This window comes from Camelus dromedarius, chromosome 7, assembly GCF_036321535.1.
Source record: "Camelus dromedarius isolate mCamDro1 chromosome 7, mCamDro1.pat, whole genome shotgun sequence".
In the NCBI taxonomy this organism is placed as follows: Eukaryota; Metazoa; Chordata; class Mammalia; order Artiodactyla; family Camelidae; genus Camelus; species Camelus dromedarius.
The window spans coordinates 16,165,735-16,191,748 of record NC_087442.1 but is presented as its reverse complement, the minus strand read 5'-3'; the positions used below and the strand labels follow the sequence as shown (position 1 = coordinate 16,191,748).

Here is a 26,014-nt window from a genome sequence, read left to right as displayed (position 1 = left end):
CTTATCAAGTCATATGTCCAGGTCCAACATCAATGGAATGGGGAAAGTGAAAATTTGGGAACAATCCAGGGGTATCTATTCTGAGGCCATGAGTACTAAAAGTGCTATAGCCATGATGAAGGAGCATGGCTGTTATCTTCTAGAAAGACCAAGGAGGCTAATTTGGATAGAGAAGATTGAACAAAGGACAGTGGTAAGAGATGAAGTGAGATAAGTGTTGGAAGTTGAGGGGGTAGGTCATGTAAAACCTGACTTAGGACTTCAGTTTTTACTCTGAGAATGGAAAGTTTTAATCAAACAGAGGAGTGACATGATCTGCTCTAAGTGTTAGTAAGGTTACTTTGGCTGTCATGTTGAAAGTAGAATGGTGAACCACAAGGGAGACCAATTAAGGGGCTATTGCAGTTATCCAGGCAAGAAAGGTGGTGGCTGGACCAAGGTGGTAGCAGCAGAGAAGATGAGAAGTGATTAGATTTTAGATATGTCTGACAGAGTCCAGAGAATTTGCTGATGGCTTGGCTATGAGTTTGAAAATAAAAAGGAGAGAAAGTGGTCTCCAGAATTCCAGGCCTGAGCAACTGAAGATTGGAACTTCCACTTACTGACACAGGGACTACAGCAAAGTAGTAAAATTGTTTTTCTTCTCTACCTACTAAGTCTTGTTCTGAAAGTGTGTATCAGGACTCCATCCACTGCAAGGAAAAAAAAAAACTCTTCCCCAAAAATGGCTTAGCTAAAGGGGATTGGTTGGATTAGTAAGGGACAAGGCTGGCTTTAGCCATGGCTTAAATAAGGGGCTCACAGGATATCACTAGGATTCAGAGGGGTTTTTTTCCCCCTCATTTGAATGTCACTTCTGCCTCTTGAGTGTTGGTTCCATTCTCAGACAGGCTCTGCTCTCTTGCTAGCAAAATTGCTATGGATTTTCAGCCTCACATTCTGACGGTGCTAAGTCTGGTAGATACCCTTCATTCTAGTAGCTTCCTCAAAACTACAGAGATTCTTTTTTTTTTTTTTAACATCTTTTATTGATTTATAATCATTTTACAATGTTGTGTCAAATTCCAGTGTTCAGCACAATTTTTCAGTTATTCATGGACATATACACACTCATTGTCACATTTTTTTCTCTGTGAGTTATCATAACATTTTGTGTATATTTCCCTGTGCTATACAGTGTAGTCTATTCTACAATTTTGAAATCCCAGTATATCCCTTCCCACCCTCCACCCCCCCAGAGATTCTTTTTTTATTGTAAAATACGCATAACATTTACTGTCTTAACCATTTTTAAGTATACAGTTCAGTTCAACATTCACATTGTTGTACAACCATCACCACTATCCTATAACTTTTGTCATCTTATAAAACTGAAACACCATACCATTAATAACTCCCCATTCTCCGCTCCTGCAGCCCCTGGAAACCACCCTAATCCTTTCTTTCTCTATGATTTTCATTACGCTAAGTACCTCATGTAAGTGGAATCATGCAATATTTGTCTTTTTATGACTGGCTTATTTCACCTAGCATAATTTCCTCAAGGTTCATCCATGTTGTAGCATGTTGCAGAATTTCTTTCCCTTATAAGGCTGAAAAATATTCTATTGTACATGTATACCACATTTTGCTTATCCATTCAATGGACACTACAGTTGCATCCACATTTTAGCTCTTGTGTATAATGCTGCTATGAACACGACTGTACAAATATATCTTCAAGACCCTGCTTTTCATTCTGTTGAGTATGTACCCCAAAATGAAACTACTGGATCATATAATTCTGTTGTTAGTTTTTTGAGGAACCACCATACTGTTTTCCACAGTAGCTATACCATTTTACATTCCCACCAAAAGTGCATATGGATTCCAATTTCTGTACATGCCTGCCAGCACTTGTTATTTTATGCTTTGTTTTTTATAATTGGCATTCTAACAAGTGTGAGATGATATCTCATTGTGGCTTTGATTTGCATTTCTGTAATGATTAGTAATGTTGAGCAGCTTTCCATATGACTGTTGGCCATTCATCTCTCTTTGGAGAAAGGTCTATTCAAGTCCTTTCCCATTTTTGTATTGGTTTGTTTGGTTGTTGTTGTTGTTGTTGAGTTTTAGGAGTTCTCTATATATTCTGAATATGAATCCCTTATCAGGTATGTGATTTGCAAATATTTTCTCCTATTCTGTGTGTTGCCTTTTTACTCTGTGAAGTTTAATTTGTCTATTTTTTTTTAACTTCTGCCTTTAAATTTTCATGAAGTTCAGTTTGTTGGGTTTTTTCTAACCTCTGCCTAAATTTAGTGTCATATCCAAACTATCATTGACAAATCCAGTGTCATGAAGCTTTTGAATTATGTTTTCTTCTAAGATTTTTATTGTTTTAGATACTACATTTAGGTACTTGATCCATTTTGAGTTAATTTTTGTGTAAGGTGTTAGGTAATAGTCCAACTTCATTCTTTTGCAGTGGATATCCAGTTTTCCCAGCACCACTTTTGAAAAGACTGTCTTTTCCCCATTGAATATGTTGGCACCCTTATCAAAAATCATTTGACCGTATATGCAAAGATTCATTCATGGGCTGTCTATTCTAGTCTGTTGGTCAGTATGTCTGTCTTTATGCCAGTACCACACTGTTTTGGTTACTGTAGCTGTGTAGTAAGTTTTGAAATCAGAAAGTGTGAGCCCTCCAGTTTTGTTCTTTTTCAAGACTATTTTGGCATTCAGGGTTCCTTGAGATTCCATGTGAATTTTAGAATGAATTTTTCTATTTCTGCAAAAAATGTCATTGCAATTTTGCTAACAAAAAGCAAAATTAAATCCATAGATTGCTCTGGGTAGTACTGACATTTTAATAATTTAAAGTCTTCTGATCCATGAACAAGGGATGTGTTTCTATTTATGTCTTCTTTAATTTCTTTTAGCAATGTTTTCTGATTTTCATTGTACAGTTCTTTCACCTCCTTGGTTAGTTCCTAGGAATTCTATTCTTTTTGATGCTGTACATGGAATTGTTTTTGTAATTTATTTTTCTGATCATTATTTGTGTATAGAAATGCAACTGTTTTGTGTGTTGATTTTGTATCCTGATACTTTGCTGAATTAATTTATTAGTTCAAACAGGTTTTTAGTGGAATCTTCAGGGCTTTTAATTATAAGATAGCATCTGTAAAGAGATCATTTTACTTCTTCCTTTCCAATTTAGATGCCTTCCATTATTTCTTCTTGCTTAATTGCTTTGGCCAGAACTTCCAATACTATGTTGAATAAAAGTAATAAAAGTGGTGAAAGCAGACATCCTTGCCTTGTTCCTGCTCTTAGAGGAGGTGCTTTCAGTGTGTCACCATTGAGTATGATGTTAGCTGTAGGTTTTTCCTAGATGGCTTTTATTAGGTTGAGGTAGTTTCTTTCTATGCCTAGTTTGTTGAGTTTTTAAAATTTTTGAATTTCATGAAAGGGTATTGGGTTTTGTCAAATGCCTTTTCTGCATCAATTGAGGTGATCATGTGGTTTTTTTCCTTCATCCTATTGATTTAGTGTATTGCATTGATAAGTTTTCATATGTTAAAGTATCCTTGCATTCCAGGGTCATGCTGTACAGTCCTTTTAATATGCTGCTGAATTTGGTTTGTTAGTATTTTGTTGAGGATTTTTGAATCAGTGTTCATAAGGGATAACAGTCTATATATAGCATTCTTTTCTTGTAGTGTCTTTGGCTTTGGTATCAGGGTAATCTCACCTTACAGAAATGAGTTAGGGTGTATTCCTTCCTCTTCAATTTTTGGGAAAAGTTTGAGAAAGATCAGCACTAGTTCTTTAAATGGTAGAATTCAGTGAAACTGCCAGATGCAGGCTTTTTCCCCCCATTGGGAAAATTTTGATTACTGATTCAATCTCTTTAACTAGTTATAGGTCTATCATATTTTCTATTTCTTTGTGAGATAGTCTTGGTAAGTTTTGTGTTTCTAGAAATTTGTCCATTTCCTCTAGGTTATCGAATTTGTTGGCATATGCTTGTTGACAGTACTCTCTTAAAATCCTTTTCATTTTGGTAAAATTGGTAGTAATATCCCCACTTGCATTTCTGATTTTAGTAATTTGAGTCTTCTTTTTTTCTTGGTCCGTTAGGTAAAGGTTTGTCAACTTTGTTGATCTTTTCAAAGAGTCAACTTTTGGTTTCATTGATTTTCTGTATTTTTCTATTTTCTATTTCACTTATCTCTGCTCTATATTATTTCCTTCTTTCTGCTGACTTTGGGTCTAGTTTTTGCTTCTTTTTCTAGTTCCTTAAGTTTTAAAGTTAGGGTACTGACTTGAGATCTTTCTTGTTTTTTTAATGTTTATAGTTTTAAATTTCCCCCTTAGCACCACCTTTGCTGTGTCCCACAAATTTCTGTGTTCTGTTTTTATGTTCATTCAACTCTGTATTTTCTAATTTCCCTTGTGACTTCTTGTTTGATCCACTGATTGTTTAGAAGTGTGTTATATAATTTCCACAATTTTTTTAATATTTCTGTTTTCCATTTATTTCTAACTTCATTCCACTGTGGTCAAAGATGATACTGTGTGTGATACCTACCTTTTTTAATCTACTAAGACTTAATTTATGGCCTAACATATGGTCTATCCTGGAAAATGTCCTATATGCACTTGAGACGCATGTGTATTCTGTTCTTGTTGGGTAGGGTGTTTGATATATGTCTATTAGATCTAGCTGGTTTACTGTGTTAAGTCCTCATTTTCCTTACATATGTTCTGTCTGGTTGGTCCAACTATTATTGCAAATGAGTAGTGAAGTCTTTTACTATTATTGTAGAAATGTCTATTTCTCCCATCAATTTTATCAGTTTTTGCATCATATGTTTTGCTGGCCTGTCATTAGGTGTGTAAATGTTTGTAACAGTTATGTCTTCTTGGTGTATTGAGTCTTTGATTAACATATATTGCCTTTACTTGCTTCCTATGACAAACATTTTAAAATTTAAAGTCTATTTTGTCTAATATAGCCACTTCTGCTGTCTTTTGGTTACTATTGCATTGGAATGTCTCCTTCCTTTCACTTTCAACCATTTTGTGTCTTTCTTTGAGTCTTTTATAGACTGCATATAGCTGGATCATGTGTTTTTATGCATTCTGCCAATCTCTGTCTTTTGACTGGAGAGTTCAATCCATTTACAATGAAAATAATTTCTGATAAAAAGACTTACTTTATTCTTTTTTATGGCTGAGTAGTGTTCCATTGTATAAATATACCACATCTTCTTTATCCAGTCATCTGTCGATGGACATTTCATTTGTTTCCTTGTCTTAGCTATTGTAAATAGTGCTTTTGTGAACATTGGATTGCATGTATCTTTTTGAATTAAAGTTCCATCTGGATATATGCCCAGGAGTGGGATTGCTGGATCATAGGGTAAAATAATAATGCCATTTGCTGCAATGTGGATGGACCTAGACTTTGTCATTCTAAGTGAAGTAAGCCAGAAAGAGAAAGAAAAACACCATATGATATCACTTATATGTGGAATCTGAAAAAAGTACAAATGAACTTACTTACAAAACAGAAAACAAACTTATGGTTACCAAGGGGGAAGTGGGTGGGAAGGGGTAAGTTAGGAGTTCAAGATTTACAGATACTAACTACTATATATAAAAATAGATTAAAAAAAAGATAAACAAGTTCCTACTGTATAACTCAGAGAACTATATTCAATATCTTATAGTAACCTATAATGAAGAAATATGAAAACAAATATATGTATGCATAAGTATGACTGAACTACCATGCTGTACACCAGAAATTGATACAACATTGTAAAAACTGACTATACTTCAATTTAAAAAAAAAGAAAGAAGGAAAAAAGGGACTGACTTCTGTTACTGTGCTGTTTTCTATATGCCTTTATAGTATTTTTGTCCATTTCCTGCATTACTGTCTTCCTTTGTGTATAGTTGATTTTCATGGTGAAATGTTTAAATTCCTTTCATACTTCCTTTTCTGTATATTCAGTAGGTCTTTTCTTGCTGGGATGTATGTAACAGTGGGGGTTATATTTAATACCCTAAATTTATAACACTCTAATTTGAATTTAGACCAGCTCAACTTCAATAACATACAAAAACTCTGCTCCTTTATAGCTGCATCCCCACCCCTTTCAATTGTATGTGTCACAAAATTACAGTTATACACTGTGTGCTCAAAAGCATAAACTAGTAACTCTTTTTAAGCATATTAGTCTCAACTTATGTGGAAAATAAGATTTGGGACTATAAACCAAAGTGACAGTAGTACTAGCTTTTACCCTAATAATTGCTTTTTTTCGTTAAATGTATTAGTCTCTTAAATCATGTAGAAAACAAAAAGTTCAGTTTGAAACTATTGTTATAGTAACACTAGCTTTTATAATTTCCCGTGTATTTACCTTCATTGAGACCCTTATTTTTCTCTATAGCTACGAGTTACTGTCTAGTGTCCTTTCATTTCACCTTGCAGAACTCCCTTGAGCATTTCTTGCAGGGCATGTCAAGTGGTCATGAACTCCCTTAGCTTTTGTTTTTCTGGGAATGTCTTAATTTCTCCCTAACTTTTGAAGGACAGTTCTGCTGCTGTTTTTTCTTTAAGCACTTTCAGTATATCAGTGCACTGTCTTCTAGCTTCCAAAGTTTCTGATGAGAAATACAGTAATGATTTTATTGAGGACCCCTTGCATATAACAATTTGCTTCTCTCTTACTGCTTTCAAGACCCTCCCTTTGTCTTTGAAAGTCTGATTCTGTGTCTTGGTGTGTTTTTTATTTCATCTTACTTGGAATTCATTGAGATTCTTTGATGTTTACCTTCATGTCTTCCATCAAATTTAGGGAGTTTTCAGGCATTATTTCTTCACTCATTGGCATTTCTTTGCTGCTGGCTTCTCTAGCTCGAAGGCTGGGATATATGAGGCAAAAAGAAAACACAGGAAACTACTCACCATCATTCTGCTCATCTGTTCCTGAAGTCCCTCACCAGTCTCCCTTCTTCTTTTCATCTTTTAAAGCCTCTTGTGTTTATATTGTATATAATACCCAGGGTCTTTAGTCATACTTGGTGGGGAGAATAGGAAAAATACTTCATCTTCCTAGAAGTGGAAGTCTCAAGTTACTTCTTTGTCTGCATATATACTGTCTTTGATGTGTTGACTAAGTACTGATTTTAAATATGATTCTCTTACCCAGATAAAAAACAAGAAAAAACATCTGAAAACAAAGAAGGAAAGAAATTCTACTGTAGAAAGCCATCAAAACAGCAGAGAAGAAGAGCAAGAGGTAAATATTCAAAGATACGGTTGTTAAAAGTTGTTGGGAAAAAAACAAGAAAATGGCAAGTTATTTCCTCTAATACCCTGATTTTTCCCCCAGGCAATGTTAATGATTATAATTTTGCTCATATTATTTACTGTTTATAAAAACATAAAAGAACCTTAACAGATGAGAAGTAGGTCTTATTAAGGTGCTATCTTTAAATTTCACTATTATTTACCTTACCTGGTAGCAAGAAAAAAATTAAAACTTATAAAAGTTAATGGGAATACAAGAGTATAAAATAGATTGTGCTGAGAGATTGCCTTCCAGCATGACAGCATGAGGAGCTCTGCAAACCCACTCACCAGCAAAAACTGGTGAAAATTATTTTAAAATATAAGTTTTTGGAAATGGCCCTAAGGGCATACAGCAAATGAAAAAATACCTATTCATGAAAATATACTAAAATTTGGTTTAAAAAAAATGACCAAAAAAATCAGTGAGAGCCTATGGTATTTGAAGCAGATCTCCCTCCTGCCTCCCAGCTCAATGCAACTAAGAGTGCAGCCAACAACACAAGGTCCCCTCTCCCCACAGAAACCAGTCAGAGGGCTATCTTCCCAGGACAGCAGGGCCTTAGTATTCCTTATCCTGCCTCCAGCTGCCTGTTGTTGAAGCTAAGTTTCAGCTTAAGTGCAGCCAAGAAGTCGGGGCTCCCTCTTTCTACCCAGACCCCATTCTTGAAATAAGGCTCTACTTTGAGTGCTACATCACTGAAAATATTTTGGCCCGAATCGCCCCTGTCTTGGCCTGTAAAATGGGGGTTCCACAATAGAAGAGGCAGATGGAGAACACCTGAGACTACTGCCCTCTTCCCACCTACATCGTAGCTCCCAAATTGTAGTAACATTGAGAGAAGAGTGCCATTGTCCCCACCCCCAGCTCCACAGGCACTGACATTGGAAATTTTGTGGAGTTGGATCTAGATGGTAGAGTAAAGGACATGGAGCTCACCTCCAAGCACAAACACATCAAAAATACATCTGCATGGGGAGCAATTCTTACCGAAAGCCAACTGGAAACTGGCAGAAGATCTCCTATGCAACCAAAGCTGCAAAAATGATCCCCATGAAACTGAGTAGGATGGGGGGAAAAGGCATCAGGGCTGGAGGCTCTTCTGGGAGGTATCTGTGAAGGAGGGAGGGTCCACACGGGCAAGCTCTCACCCTGGGACTCCCCCCTGTCTGCTGGAGGGGCCTGGACTTGGCTCAAAGGAGTGTGCATGTGCTGGCTTGCTAGCAGTCAAGGCAGAGAGAGACCAAGGCTGACAGCTGCCACTTTACCACACTTCCCAGAATGAAACATGCACTGGGCAGAGCTGCTAGTAGACACAGCCAGATAGGCACCAAATCTCACCAGGCCAGGATTGGTGGGGGAATGTTCCCAGGGAGTGGATTCGGTCAAGCTGCACAGAGACAGCCCAGAGGGCCTGGGGTGTGGTCAGAGCTGAAGCTCAGAGCCCACTGTCCACACACTAGTGGCACGTAGGTTTGCTGTGACCATACAGGCCTCACCTGCTTTAGCACTCACCTCCTTTGGGACAGAGCATGCACTTAAGAGCAACAGAGGCTTATTGAACTTAACCCTCGGGGCTTCTACTCCAACAGCTAGAGCATACCTCACCCCAACAGGGCTGTAACAGTCACAGAGCAAAGAAGAGGCCCCACTCAACATCTAGCACAAGCTCTGGACACCACAACGTTAATCACACCCCCTATCAAGGGGATAATGGCCAGCATACTCTGAGGAAAGACATGGCTGGCATCCCCAAAACAGCCCTCACATCAAAAATATTGGACATACACCCTACACAGGGATGCTCCCACATAAAAATAGCCCTTCAAGACTGTCCTAAATTTAGAGACAGAGAAGGTAAAATGAAAAAGCAGAGGAACTAGTCCAAATTAAAAGAATAAGAAAAATCCCCTGAAAGAACACATAATGAAACAGATCTCAATAAAAAATGCTTAAGGAATTAGGAAGAACTATTGATAGAAATGCAAATCACTGTAACAAGGAACTAGAAACTATAAAGAGGAACCAGTCAAAATCAGACAACTCAGTTGCCCAGATATAAACCATTCTAGAAGCAATGAATAGCAGACAGAAAGACAAATGATCTATGGGATAATATGAAGCGTGCCAACCTACACATAAAAGGGGTTCCAAGTGGAAACAAGAGAGAAAAGGGGATCAAAAATGTATTTGAAGAAATTATGGCTGAAAACTTCCTGAAATCTAAAGAAGGAAACAGATATCCAGGTATAGGAAGCACAGAGGGTCCCAAACAAGATAAACCCAGACAGACCCACACCAAGACATAGCATAATTAAAATGGCAAAAAAGAGCGGATTCTAAAGGCAGCAAGAGAAAAACAGTCAGTTACAAGGGAACCCCCATAAGGCTACCAGCTGATTTCTCTGCAGAAACTTTGTATGCCAGAAGGGAGTGACATGATATATCAAAGTCCTAAAAGTATCCCTGCACCCTGGGACACTCTGCCCAGCAAAATGATCATTCAGAATAGAAGGAGAAGGAATTTCTCAGACAAGCAAAAGCTAAAAGATGACAGCAATATTGAAAAAAGAAATATTGAAAGGTCTCTAAATAGAAAAGGTCTCTTAGAGAGGTATCTATAGGAAAGGGAAAATCACAGTAGGAGAGGCAAATATATAAGGACTGAAGATCCCTGAAATAAGCCAGTACATAGATTAAACAATCAAAAATTTGTAAAAGTGATTATAACTAAAATTAACAGTAAAAGGATAAGCAGGAAGATGTGAAAATAGGACATCAAAAAAAATCACAAAATATAGGAGAAGGTAGTATAAAAATGTAGATCTTTTAGAATGTGTTTGAACTTGTATGACTATCAGTTTTAAAGTAAGTAGATATAGTTATGGGTTAACATACTTGAAAACCAGGGTAACCACAAATCAAAAACATACAATGGATTCATTAAAAAAAAAAAAAAGAAAGGAACTCAAGCACAATACAAAAGAAAACCATCAAAGCACAAAAAGGAAAAACAAAAGAAGAAATGAACAGAGAAGAAATACTAAATCAACTGGAAAACAAGGTTTAAAAGGCAACAAACACATACCTAGCAATCATTACTTTAAATGCCAATGGACTAAATGCTCCCATTAGAAGACACAGTGGCAAATTGGATAAGAAAACAAAAAATGTACAATATGCTGCTTACAAAAGACTCGCTTTAAGGTGAAAGACACACAGATTGAAAGTGAGGGGATGGAAAAGAATATTTCATGCAAATGGAAATGGCAAGAACGCGGGAGGAGCAATACTCATATCAGACAAAACAGGCTTTAAAGCAAAGGACATTATATAATGATAAACGGAGCAATACAAGAAGAGGGTATTACACTTGTTAACATATATGCACCCAGTGTCATCTTAACTGAGGTTGATACCTGAGGTCAACTTAAAGTCCTGTTCTTACTCTAAATGATTGTTAAGATATCAATATATCCCTAAACTAATATTAAAGAATTTTAGTTAACTTTACTTCCTATCAGGATACTCTGAGTAATTAATTTTGAAGACTTTAAGCAAAAACAAATAATTATAGGTTACTATGGTTAGAATGTATAGATTACTTTATAAGAACATTGGCCTGGTGATTTTCTATGAGAAAAATATAATAGTTTATTATGGTGCACAGCACTATTTCAATCAAAGGAAAAGGGATAAAAATGACATTAAGAGTTCATCGAACCCAAATCAATCTACAGATTGCAATCCCTATCAAATTACCCAGGACATTTTTCACAGAACTAGAACAGATAATCCTAAAATTTATATGGAATCAAAAAAGACCCAGAATTGCCAAAGCAATACTGAAGAAAAAGAAGGAAGCTGGAGGAGTAACCCTCCCAGACTTCAGACAATACGGAGAGCTACAGTAATCAAAACAGGGTGGTACTGGCACAAAAACAGATATATGGATCAATGGAACAGAATGGAAAGCCCAGAAATAAACTCAGACTTACAGTCAATTGATCTTTGACAAAGGAGGCAAGAATATACAATGGAGAAAAGACAGTCTCTTCAGCAAGTGGTGTTGGGAAAAGTGGACAGCCACATCTAAATCAATGAAGATAGAACACTCCCTCATACCCTACACAAAAATAAACTCAAAATAGCTTAAAGACTTAAGGCACTATAAACTTCCTAAAAGGAAACATAGGGAAAACATTTCTGACATAAATCTTAGCCATGTTTTCCTAGAGCAGTCTACCCAGGCAATAGAAAGAAAGCAAAAATAAACAAATGGGACCTAATTAAACTTACAAGCTTTTGCATAACAAAGGAAACCATAAGTAAAACAAAAAGACAACCTATGGAATGGGAGAAAATATTTGTAAATGATGTGACTGACAGAGGCTTAATTTCCAGAATATATAAACAACTCATACAACTTAATAACAAAAACAAACAACCCAATCCAAAAATGGGCAGAAGACCTAAACAAGCACTTCTCCAGTGAAGACATAAATAGCCAATAGGCACATGAAAAAATGCTCAATATCGCTATTTCAGAGAAATGCAAATTAAAACTACAATGAGGTATCACTTCACACCAGTCAGAATGGCCATCATTAAAAAGTCCACAAACAATAAATGCTGGAGAGGCTGTGCAGAAAACGGAATCCTCCTACACTCTTCGTGGGAATGTAGTTTGGTGCAGCCATTATGGAAAACAGTGTGGAAATTCCTCAAAAAAACTAAAAATAGACTTACCATATGATCCAGCAAGCCCACTCCTGGGCATATATCCAGAGGGGACCCTAATTTGAAAAGATACATGCACCCCAATGTTCATAGCAGCACTATTTACAATAGCTAAGACATGGAAACAACCTAAATGTCCATCGACAGATGACTGGATAAAGAAATTGTGGTATATGTATACAGTGGACTACTACTCAGCCATAAAAAAGAATAAAATAATGCCATTTACAGCAACATCAATGGACCTGGATATTGTCATACTAAGTGAAGTAAACCAGAAAGAGAAAGGAAAATACCATATGATATTAGTCATAGGTGGAATCCAAAAAGAAAAAGAACTTATTTACAAAACAGAAACAGACTCAGACACAGAAAACAAACAAGGTTACCAGGGGAAAAGGGATGAGGAGAGAAGGATACATTGGGAGTTCAAGATTTGCAGACACTAACTACTATATATAAAATAGATAAACAGCAAGTTTCTACTGTATAGCACAGGGAACTATATTCAGTATCTTGTAACCTATAATGAAAAAATATGAAAAGGAATATATGTATGTATATGTATGACTGAAACATTAAGCTGTACACCAGAAATTGACACAATTTCAACTGTGACATGACACAATTGTAAATTGACTATACTTCAATTAAAAAAAAAAGTTCAAATTGAATCTTATTACAAGTGAATTTTCTTCAGTCTAATTTCATCCCATCTCTCCAAATTCTTTATAGTGATTATATAATATTGCTACTTTTAATTTCATATAATTTTTCTAGAGTATTTCCTTTTCTCTCTCCCTTCAGTAATCTTTTTATTTTTATATCTTCCTCCCATTTTCATGCTAAATATGTCAAAAAATTACTGCCATTCAATTTTATCTACAAAGAAGAGGATTTTAGCTTTTAACTCTATTTCATAGTCCACTTTTTATCATTAGTTGATATGCATTACATCTTGGCAAAAACATTTTCATGTCTTTTCTCAGGCCCTGTTGGAAAATTCTTAATAATATCCACATAGCACAGATGCAGAAGCAAAAGTCTGGAAGCATTTAAAATGTCTTCATGATCACATAGTGATTTTTATACTACTCAAGACTAGCAGTCACAATTCTCTATAGTTGTTTTGTGTCTCTTTTAGTCCAACTGGGTCATATTGACAAGGTACCTCCTTTGAATACAGACAGCAATGTCATATGTATGATATTTCTTACTCAATCTTTTTACAGGCCAGAAGAAAATATTTTTCACCTTTCCTATATAAGCAGTTTTATAATCACTTATACATTTTCATACAATTTTATATGTTTTCACTCATTTCACACTTACCTTCCTACATCTTTATTCTTCTCATTAAGTAAATGATGTTATAAGCATACACTATTTTGTCTTTTTCTCATCATAAGTTTTATATGAAATAAATTGAACTCCCTTTAATGCCAAAATATAGTATTAGTATTTTCTTCTATCACTGCTGTAGAAGAAAAGTAATGTGAAAGATGTTAGAAGGTTCTGATTTAAAAGATTATTTTTGTCCATTCTAAATCTATGAGGATAAAATGAGAAATGTTGAAAATTACTATACCTTAAATCATATAGGAAACATCTCATTTTCATGTTTATAATATACTATTGTTTTCCCTCTGGTTCTGTGTTCCATTAGGTTTGTGATAAAGGACATTTAGTTCAAAGACACAAAGAATCAAATGCTGATGTGGAAGGTAATATTCTGTCTACCCACTCAAAACAATTCATTTCCTCAACAAACACTTTTTTGTACTACAGCTTTGAGGCTATCACTGTGCCTTGTGCTAGGGATATTAAGAAGTGTACTGGATCATTTCTTACCCTCATGAGTTCATCTTTTAATAAGTGGAGACAGACAAGTAAGCAAGTGCAGTGTTACAGGTGAAATGCAGAAGTCTGTACGGGGTCCCCAGGGAGCACAGAGAAAGGAGAGGTCAGTTACATGGGAGGGCTGGGTTGAGTGGTCCACGTACTTGAGAGATAACCTGATTTGAAAGGTTTTTCTTCTCAGAACAGAATATAGGGATTTTATGTTTTAAAAGCCATCTTGGTCCTTTTGTTTCATAACTTAATAAAGGATGCGCTCAGGAGAGAAATTAAATTTTGGACTATTCATATGCTTCTACAGGAATCTGATAAGTCTAATATAAATTTCTGACTCTAACATTTCTGGGTTTTTTTCTTAATTTTTAATCTCATTATGTTCATGTGAGGTCCTTTGAACATATTCATATAATTTAAACATTTTAATTTTTTCTAAAATAATTCTTTAATTTTATGTGTAGATGTATTTTTGTATGCATTTATACCACATGTATTTTCAAAAAGGATTTCAGGTTACATAATTAAAATTATACATAAATATATATACACTTAGTTTATGATATAGCAGGCTAATTAAAAATAGAAATGGAGGTATGAACCACACCAAGGAGAGAATTTTATAATTAAGATGGTTAAATCACTTGAACCGTAAGTTATTCTTTCTTACAGTGATCAGCCAAGCAGTAACTTTCTATATGTAATTCTTATATATTCCTCTGTTAAATTTAATGTCAAAAATAAAGAACACATTTTAGAATATTTAAGACTTCTTTCTACATACATGTATGCCATATTAATCACAGAATCTTCAGACTTTTGCAACCTATGTTTCTATTTGAAATTACAGTATGTTATTGATTTCTTTACATGTTAATAAATGGTGGCAAAGTATTCCATTGTATTAGTGAACCTTAGTTTATTTAGCCACCCCCTTATTAAATTTTTATTTTGTTCACTTTTTTCTATTATAAACAACAATGAAGACCTTTTAACTCCCTATTTGTGTATATGCTTAATTATTTATTTATAATAGATTCCTAGAAAGGAATTGCTGACACAAAGAGTTGGAATATTTTTAGACTTTACTATAAATAGCAAAAATGCAACAAAAATTCGTAAGATTTGAGAACTGTTTGTATTAATTTCATTGAGCTAGGCTACTATTTTGATATTATCTGCCAGCAGTTTTCATTGAGAAAAAGATAAAAATATGAAATGTAAGGCAGTGAACTATTTTTATGCTACTAATGAACTTTTACCATCTTTTCTAGACATAAGACCAAATGTATCAGATGATTGTATATTTAATTATTTCAGAAGACAGTTCCCTAATCAAGAGTTGTAATATTGGAATATAGACAGTAATGAATGGCCATCTATCATCTGGATGTGAACTATTTAGTAATATGTATCTGATCAAGATTCACACTCATAAGAAACTAGAAGATTATCTTCAAATTGGATAGCCAAGGAAAAAATTCACCTTCCCAGAAATTCTGAATCTCAAATTTTTATTTTTCTCTCTAACTCTAGAAATATGTAAGAGAAGAAAGTAGAACTTCATTGTATGTCAATTTGATTTCTTATAATTTTACCCGATCAGAAAAAAAAAATTCACCTCAGTGTCTCATCTTTTCACTCCCATCTCACTGAATCTTAACGCAGAGAGAGTACTCTACTCTCATCTCCTCCTTACGACAGGAGCCAGGCTCATCCAACCTCTGGTTGACTATGCTTAGTGACACGTAGTTTACCAAATTGCGGTCCGTTCATTCCACTGCTAGGGAGCAATGTTCTTTTTATGCTGAGTTAAAAGCATATGTCCCTGTAAATTTTTTTTACCTCTTTAGTAACACAAAACAAAAAAGAGTGAAGAAACCTTAAAGGCAAACATTCTGACTGACTCATTTTCCCTAATTCTCCTTGAAATAATAAGAACAAATTTAATACCTCTTCCACATGACAGATCGTATTTTTAAAAGTTATCATTTATTTCCCTGAAACATTCCTTCCATTTCTTTCAACCATCCATAATATGATTTAAGGCCCTTTACTATAATATTTTACTCTTTTTACTCTTTTCTGTCAGTATTCAAGCTTGAATGAAACTGAACACAGTACTAAAAATATCATCTATTTAGGATAGCCATCTCTTGGTGTCTGTGGGGAACTGGTCCCAGAAACCCCACAGAAAACAAAATCTGAGGATGCTCAAGTCCTTTATATAAAATGATGTAGTTTGCATATAACCTATTCACATCCTTCAGTATATTTTAAATCATCTCTAGATTACTTATAATACCTAATACAATGTAAATGCTATGTAAATAGTTGCTAGTGCACAGCAAATTCAAGTTTTGCTTTTTGGAACTTTCTGGAATTTTTTTCCAAATATTTTTGATCCATAGCTGGTTGAATCCACAGATGTGGAACCTGCAGATATTGAGGGCTGACTATGTACAATAAATCATCATTCTCATTTGTTTCTTTTTAGTTACTAGATTTCCATTAATGCAGTCTAAGATTACATATATTCTTTTGAAAATTATCCTAAAATATTGATGTACTGGATTTATATATACTTAAACCTATAAAGCTTTATTTTCATAGTGGCACTGCTAACTTATGTCTCCTCCATTCCCTACTTCTTCAGTTTTGGTTTGGTATTTTGGTTCAGTATAGTGAGCTTTAAATTTATTCCTGTTAGTTAAACTAAGTCTTAGATTCAGCCTTTCATGAACTCTTGATCTCAATTATGTCCTATTGTTGTGCCATGTACACGTGTGTGTATACATATATAAATACATATCCATACATACATCTGACCTTTTGTCAAAGTGTCAGCCTCTTATATTTAACTGTCTGCTATATATCTTCACGTAGATGTCCCACATATCCACATTAAAATTCTGCTAATCCCACACTAAATACTGGCCTTTCTGCATTCACTATAACTTTGGTGTTACTGTCTACATAAGCAACCAAGCTAGAAACCTGATAGTTATCTTTTTTCTTCTTTCACTTCCACCCTCATATTCAGCCAGCCACTGAATCCAGCTGATTTTACCTCACAGTCCCTTTTTTCTCCACCTTAACTACCATCATTCTTTTCAGACTCTTACCACCTATTAAGCAGAAGCAATTTGATTTCTAATTGGTCTCCTTGCCACCAGTACTGTAATCCTAATTCCACCTTTCATACTACTATAAAAGCAATTTATCAAAAACACAAGTCTGATTATGTTATACCACTACCTAAAGACTTTCAGTAATTCCCACTTTTCCATCAGTGGTTGAAGTTGGTACAGACCTGAGACTTAAATTTGTTTTAGGCCTTCTCTTTTAAATTTTTTTTAACTTTTAATTTTGAAATAACTTCAAGAATAGTACAAAGAACTATACCTATTTACCTTCCTACCTATGTAGGTATATTTTTCCCCAATCCTTTTTTTTTTGTAGACATCGTGCTTTATCCCTAAACTTCAGCATATATTTTCCAAGAACAAGAACATTTCCTTACATTAAAATCAGCAAATTCAACTTTGATACAAAACTATTTTCTAACATACTGTACTTAAATTTTGCCAGATGTACCACTAATGTCCTTTAGAGCAAAACTTCTCCCTGATGATTCAGGTTCATGAGTTGCATTTAATTGCCATATCCCTTCAGCTGCTCAGCCTTTCTTTGTCATTCACAGCACTGGCATTTTTGAAGACTATGGGCCAGTTGACTTACAGAATGTCCGGTTTTAAATTTTTAGAATTATCTGGAGAGCTTATGATAACCTCAGCTTCAGATTTTGAGTTCATGTTTGTCAACCGCAAAATCTGCATTTTTATAAGATACCATAGATACTTCTGATGTTGGTGATCTGCAGACTACACTTTTCAACTCACCACACTGGGAGCTATAGGGAGAGCTGGTGGGATGCCAAACACTTGGGACCTAGACCATCCAACATTTATTCATCCTGAATAGCTTCCCTGTACAGTTTTTCTTTCAATAATGGTCTGTTATCTTAAAAAAAAAATTTTTTTTTGACAACCACTACTGCAACAGAGAAACCAAGTTCCCTAACATGATGTACAAGACTCCCAAAGAACTGGCCCCTAACTACCTCTCCAATTTTATCTCTTGCCATTCTCTGCCTTTTCCTGTACAATTCTTCTTGTAGCCTCAAAAAACATCAGTCTTCTCACTTTCTTGCTCATGCTGTCTTCTCTGCCTGAAACATAATTCTCCCTCTCAACTACATTAGCTACTCATCATTTAAGTAGGTATCAAAGTGTAGTAAGACTCATACAGTTCATTACAATAAGAGATTGAGTGATAATGATATGCACAAATTGTTCTGGTTGCTCAGAGAAGGGGATGTAATCCAGCCTGGAAATCTCAGGGTACGTTTTCTTGAAGGAACTGATCCTTAAATTATGATCATAATGATGATAAAGTCTTAACTGACAAGTTAGGCATTTAGCAAGGAGAAGAGTCACTTCCTTGAATTCTTAAAAGATTAGTGTCAATGGTTTTGTGATCCATTATGTAAATTCTTTTCTTACTGGAGATATATGTCTGGCACTGAAGATAACTCATTCTGACTTCTGTCATTTCTTAACCAATATTTATTCTCCCGTGTGTAACCAGAAGAAAACTATTTGATAGAAAAGACAGAAGCAACATAAGAGCTGAGGGATTCTGCTCCTTGTCATCCATCAGCATTTTTTAAAAAAATCCCAGAAGAACAAATTAACATTATTTGATATATTTTTATTCTGAATATAGCTAAGTAAAATTTACTTCTTGTTGTCAATATTTCTTCATATCTTAGTTCACTTGATATTTTACCCTTCCTGATACTATTCTCCTATGTCTCAGTGACTCTCTTATAATCATCCTTTGTTACATAATCTCCTTTCCATCTTTGTTCAAGTTCTTTTAAAAATCTGAAAATCTGATGTTTATCTGTTTCCCAGAGGTCTCAAGTTATACTAGTCAATGACTGTGCTAAATACTGGCATACAATAGAAAATCAAATATAGTCTGTTCTCAAGAAGCAGAGAGAGACAAACAAACAGAAATAGAAATATAATGGAGAAAATGCTGCTTACTATGATATGCTATGATATATAGGAGTTGTTTGGGGGTACGGGAGTATCAGAGAAGATTTCTCAAAAATAACTGTTAGGGTTCCAAATAAATAGCATTTTCTCTTTACCATCTGAATCTGTTAAGAATTAAGACAAAAAGTAAGACAAAATACTAGCAAACTGAACCCAGCAACATATAAAAAGGATTGTATACAATGACCAAGTAGGATTTATCCCAGAAATGCAAAGTTTATTTAACATATGAAAATTAAACAACATAATATACATATTAATAGAATAAAGAACAAAATGCACATGATCATCTGAATAGATGCAGGAATAGTGTCTGGCAAAATCTAACATCCTTTCAAGATTTTAAAAAATACTCCACAAACTAGGAATAGATGGGATGTTCCTCAACCTGATGAAGGCCATCTACAAAAATCCCACAACTAATATCACAGTTGATGGTGCCAGACAGAATGCTTTTCCTCTAAGATCAAGACCAAGACAGGGATGTCTGCTCTCAATATTTCTACTCAACATCATAACGGAGGTTTAGTCGGGGCAATTTAACAAGAAGAATAAATACAAGGCATCCAGACTGGAAAGAAGTAAAACTCTAGCTGCAGAACACATGCTCTTATATATAGAAAATCCCAAGGAATATACACACACAAGAAACCTACTAGAGCTAATAAATGAGTTCAGCAAGGTTGCAAGATAGAACACCAACATGCAAAAATCAATTGTAATGGGTGAACTATATGTGAATTAGATCTCAATAAATCTGTTACTAAAAGCAATTGTATTTCTGATACTAGCAATAAACACTCTAAAAATGAAATTAAGAAAACTATTCCATTTGCAAAGAATCAAAAAGAATAAAATACTTAGGAATAAATTTAATAAAAGCAGTATAAGACTTGTTCACTGAAAACTACAAAACACCATTGAAGTATGTAAAAGAAGATTAAAATAAATGGAAAGATTCCCCCATGTTCACAAATTGACACACAGATTCAATACAGTCCTATCAAAATCTCAGCCAAAACAGAAATGAACAAGCTGAACCAAAATGCGGATGGAAATGTAAAGACCCAAAGTAACCAAGACAGTTTTGAGAAAGAAGAACAAAGTTCAAAGACTCATACTTCCTGATTTCAAAACATACTACCAAGGTGCAGTAACTGTAGCAGTGTGGAACTAGCGTAAGAGTAGAGACAGAGATCAATGAAATAGAGTTGAGAGTATATTTATATTTGAATTGAACCCTTATATTTATTGTCAGTTGAGTTTCAACAAAAGTGCCAAGACAATTAAATGAAGAAAAAAATTACCTTTTCAACAAATGGTACTGAGACAGCTAGATATTCACACGCAAAAGAATGAACTTGGACTCATTCCTTAAATCATACACAAAAATTAACTCAAAATAGGTGACAGACCTAAATGTAAGAACTAAAACTACTCTTAAAAGATACACAATGTAAACACAGTAAGGAGACTTCTGGTTTTAGTTCCAACATGTAATGGGCTGGATTTGGAGAGTACACCTTTGTTACGGAGAATATTCTGGATAGATTTTGCAGTGCTTACTCTTCCCCTGCCAGAGCCAGCCCTCTCTAGCCTTCCTATCTCACTGAAGGGTAGGGGGAAGAAAAGCTAAGAAATGCTTGTTAAGGTCACAGCCCAGGGACACAGACCCACTAAAAGACTAAGATTTAATAATAAGATTATAGAATGTTCCCTTTCCCCCATAACTTATCACCACACCAACATGACTCCAGTATAGTAACAATGGTTTATAGCTGAAAGAGCTGCAAGCAAGACACACGTTCTACCTGATAAGTAGCTCTTAGGGCGTCCCAAAGACAACAGGAGAGACAAAAACAAGGCTATTGTAGGAATTCCAAGCATCTGACACCAGCATTTACAGCTAACACTTGGTGAATAAAAATATGGAGCAAGTAAGCATTAAACACACACACAGAGTCCAGCTCCCTGTCAGACTAACATAAAATCCCATACTAATGTCTATTCTCAGTTTCTATTACCCACTGTCCAGTTTCCAACAAAAAAAATTATAAGGTATTATAGAAGACAAGAAAGAACACAGTCTAATTAGATAAAGCAAGCATCAGAACTAGACCCCAGTATGACACAGACTTTAGAATTACCAGACATGGAATTTAAAATAACTATGATTAGTATGTTATGGGCTCTAATGGAAAAAGTAAGTAACATGGGTAATATAATGAAGATATGGAAAGATCTAAGAAAGAATCAAGAGAAAAGGCTAAAAAGCATAAACACTAACAGAAATGAAGAATACCTCTGATGGGCTCATCAGTAGACAGGAAATGGTCAAGGAAAGAATCAGTGAGCTTTAAGACAGGTAAGCAGAAACCTCCCAAACTGATATGCAAAGAGGAACAAGAATGAAAAACAAACAGAATGGAACATCAAAAGGTCTGTGGGACAAGTTCAAAAGATGTAACATACACATAATTGAGACACCAGGAGGAAGGGGAAAAAACACCCCCTAGGATGACTATAATCAAAAAGATAGTAAGTCTTGGCAAGCATATGTAGAATTTGGAACCCTCATACATTGTTATGGGAATGTAAAATGGTGTAGCCACTTTGAAAACTGAGTTGCCAAATAACCCATCAATTCCACTCCTAGGTGTGTACCCAAGAGAAGTGAAAACATTTGCATGTGAGTGTTCTTAGCAACACTTGATTATAGCAAAAGGTAGAAACCAGTGTCTATCAACTAGACATTAATGGATAAAACAGTATGTGCATATAATGAAATATTTAATTGAAAAAAGGAATAAAGCACTGATACATGGCTACAACACAGATAAACACTGGAAACACACTGAGTGAAGGAAGGCAGACATAAGAGGCTGCATATTGTTGATTCCACTTATATGAAATACCCAGAATTGGCAAATCATATAATAGAAAGTACATTAGTGGTTGCCAGGGGCTGAAGGTTGGGGTCAGAAACAGGGAGTGACTACCTACTAGCAGTCACTATTGGTATGGGGTTTCTTTGGGGGGTGATGAAAATGTTCTCAAATCAGATTGTGGTGATCGTTGCACAACTCTGCAAAGATATTAAAAATGTCCCATGGGTCAACCAAAGGGGAAATTTTGATGACAGATGTGTTGGCCTCTGATAGTGTAAAGCTCATTTGGTCAGGTCTTACCAACAGTACTGTTTGCCACAGTGTAACACATGATTCATTGAATCAAAAAAACATTTCCTCTGGCTCTTAGATATTTTAATTTGAAAAATGGGGTTTAAAGAATCTTGATTTCTATGAAGATTTTAATGAAACCACCAGAAAAATAAAACCAAATATAGTTAATATGTTGTCCAAATACAAACGAGACTTTGCTCATCTATCTGCATGGTTGGCTGACAGTGAAAATATAAAATGTATATTTTGGCAAATTTCATTTCAGTCTATCAGCTTTTTACCAAGGAAATAAAAAGATCTGACCTCCTAAATGTCTTGCACATGTTGTACTTTAAAAAAGACTGATCTGCTATCTTGTGATGAGGCTTTCATAACGAATTTTTGGTCACATTTTAGTTTCCTCAAAACATGCAGAAGAATTTAATGATATTTTTGACTTTACAGAAATGAAAGAAGGTAGTTTCCTTAGACCTGTGCCTACAAGGTGGCTATCATGATGTTGGCAGCCATAGAAAAGACACTAAATCACATTTTCAAATATAGGACAAGAATGACCCTCTCTAATTTGCAAATAGTCTGAAGATGGGAATAGAGGAAAGGACTACAGTAAATCCAAATGCTGTTCCTGTAAATCTATTTGATGATCTTTGAAGAGGTCATAAGGAGCATAGAAAAGGATGAACTAACTGTGCCTGAGCTGTTTGATATTATGTGTAGGTTATAAACTCATACAGTGAATAAAATGACATTTACGGGGAAATAAGACTGACTCACAAATCAAAAATATGTCACCAGAAAGGGCAGCCAAGTTAATCAGCACTAAAAATGGTAATTTACTTGAAATCCACCTTCAGTTTAAGTTCAAATTACCTCTTGTCTTAAAACTTGTCCCTTAAGAAAGAGAAGTTTAACTTACGAGGACATCCAGTGTGCTTCAGAGTAGCTAAAAACAATGGACACTTTAAACATGGAGAACTCTACATGATGAATTTAAAGATGCAAAGAGCCAAAAGCCCAAAAGCCAGTCTACTAAAACAAGCCTGTAGATATAAAGTGGATGGACATTTCTAGAAATCTGGAAACTAATTCCTTACAAGTCTAGAAACCTGCTATTGCTAATAAGTAAAGTCCTGTTCTATGCTCAGATTCCTTTGTTGACAGAATGTCTAACTTGATGTTATTTCATTGGCCTGCCACTAGGTATCAGTGTAATGTGGGCTTCATAAGAGCAGACCTCAAGTCAGAGACCTTGACTTTGAATGTATTCAGTTTTACATAAAAGGATATCCTGAAGGCTACACGCAGTTCAAAGAAGTATTATGGGAAAAGGACACACAAAGAACAAAAATATCAGCAAAGGGAACTATATTAAATAGCTTGTAATAACCTATAAGGAAAAAGAATATGAAAAGGAATATATATACATACATATTCTTTATATATATATAGAGAGAGAGAGAGAGAGAATTGAATCACTAAGCTGTACACCAGAAACTAACACAACATTTTAAATCAACTGTACTTCAATTAAAAAAAAGAAAAAAAAAAAAAGAAGAGGAAAAAAGAGCAAAAATATCCTACTTTATCATGGGACATAAACATGTCATCAATTTTTATTAATTATAAGTAGTATCTATTTAATTAGCTTCATTGTACTTACATTCAACTTTTAAAAGGTCTTAATTTATGTATCGTAAGAAGACATAATAATATGGCCTACAAAATGTAAATATTCAAGAGAGTTAAAATTTGTATCAGAGGAAAAACGTATTATTATTATTCTGACACATCCTATTTAGTTAATTAATTCTATTAATTATTACTAATGGCCACTGTTAACTAGTCCTACTGTTGCTTTTCTTAATAGCATTAACAAGAAGCAAATAATACAGAATTATATATAGTTGTAAATAAATACCTAGTGTAATTTTATTTTATAATAATACACATGTATAGGAGTATTTATTACATATTGTACTAATTTTTTGTTCTGGTATAGCTGGATCCTGAGTTGGCTTTCTAAAAAGTTAGTCTACATACATATAGATGTCCTTCATAGTGACTAATATGCAGAACTCAGTTCTTGAATTGTTTGACAATTATTGGATGGGTATTTCTGCTGTTTGCTAGTCTCTTGCAACAGTTTAACTTAAAGGCTTCCAGAGGAAATATGCACTAATATATTTCATATGTCTGAATGAGACAATGGCAGATTAATTGAAGATAAATATATCAATGAAGTAATTTGCAAAAAAGTAAAAAATTAAGTTTTGTTAACTTTAAAATCTAAGATCAGAAATGTTGTGGTATACTCTCTTTTTTAGCAAAAATACCTGGACAAGCCCCTTCTTGGCTTCTAAAAAGATATTTGAGGTAGGAGAACTACACTTACCAGATTAGACTACCTTACTCCTTTTCCTCTAATATTTTGATTTTGAATTAAAGTAACAGGTAAAAGTGGCTTTTTGATAATAATTGCTAATTACTATCTCCTTATATAGTCTACATAGTGTCTGTGACTAGGTTAGTTTTATACACAGGAGCTGCCCATATGATGCATTTTGAAGGGCTGAGATTTCAATCAATATCCCTAAACTATCCCCAGTGGATGCTTTAATATCTACAGTTAGAAATTTATTTCTTTGTTTTATCTGAGTTTCTCTTTTTAAAAAGAAGTACTTCTAGCATAAGATAATTACTTAGCAGTTTAGAATGAATGACTATCAAATGTTTTACTATCTGTAATAGCAACTGAAGCACTGGTCACACAGGGATAATATTAGTACGTAAAAACTGAAAAAGGAATAGAAAGAGAAATCGGGAATAACATAAATAAACTTTGTAGTTTTGTCTAACCCAGTAATTATTGTATCACTAGCCCCCTTGGCAAGTTTCCCTATCTGTAGGAATGATGATGTGAACAACCATCTGAACAGTGGCTGTGTAAGTATCTGAGAACAGACTGAATTTGCACAAGAGGAAACACGTATGCCTGTTCTTCCTTCCTTGGCCTCTTTTCTGAGAACTTGGTTTCTGCTCAATTAAAATGGGTTCTGTTGAAATATGTAGACTCTCTTGCCCCAAAAAACCTAGAAAATTAGGTTAAGAAACCATCTTTGGCCATACCTGTACTTGGATCTAGAATTAATTAATTTAAACTAATACTTAACTTTTTAAAATATATTACTTATCATGTATGTGGAAAGAAATGAAATAACATATCAACATAAGAGAAAGTAACAGAAAAAGTACTGAAGTTAGAGGATATGTATTCTAGACCTGCCCCTCCCTCTTACAGCTATGTTATCTTGAACAATAGCTTAACCTCTCTGATTTCCTAATATTCCCTCTCTGATGTAAGACGGGGATAACACTGCCATCCTGCCTGAATCACAGGATGGGTGAAGGCCCCAAGGTAATATCTGTAACAATACTTTGCATACTGTGAGATGTAATACACAGATATAACATGGCATTACATTACTCTTGATTAGATAATTCATTGTTGACAATGAAATCAGAAATACTCAATTTCTTTCAGCTCCCAAAGTATGATTCAGAGGCTTAGCAAAGACCAACAAGGATATTTTTTAGAAACTAATGAGAGGCCAATCCAGGAAACATTTCAGCCCAAGAGCACTGATTTGTATGGAAACTGTTTCAAAGTGACATCTTTGAAGTGTCCCAAGTGCAAACAAACTCCCAGTTGGACTGAGAAGAGAAGGATACCAACAGAAGGTTTTATTGTTTGTTTGTTTGT

General features: G+C 34.8%; 1 protein-coding gene across 1 annotated transcript in view; it reads left to right on the top strand.

Moving 5' to 3' along the window:
- Nucleotides 1–26,014, top strand: part of AGBL3 (AGBL carboxypeptidase 3) — an 85,095-nt gene that overhangs the window by 41,466 nt on the left and 17,615 nt on the right. Inside the window, exons 12-14 of the mRNA XM_031455409.2 lie at nt 7,215–7,304; nt 13,762–13,819; nt 15,221–15,284. Coding sequence (XP_031311269.2) covers nt 7,215–7,304; nt 13,762–13,819; nt 15,221–15,284 — 212 coding nt within the window. The remainder of the gene's footprint in view (nt 1–7,214; nt 7,305–13,761; nt 13,820–15,220; nt 15,285–26,014) is intronic.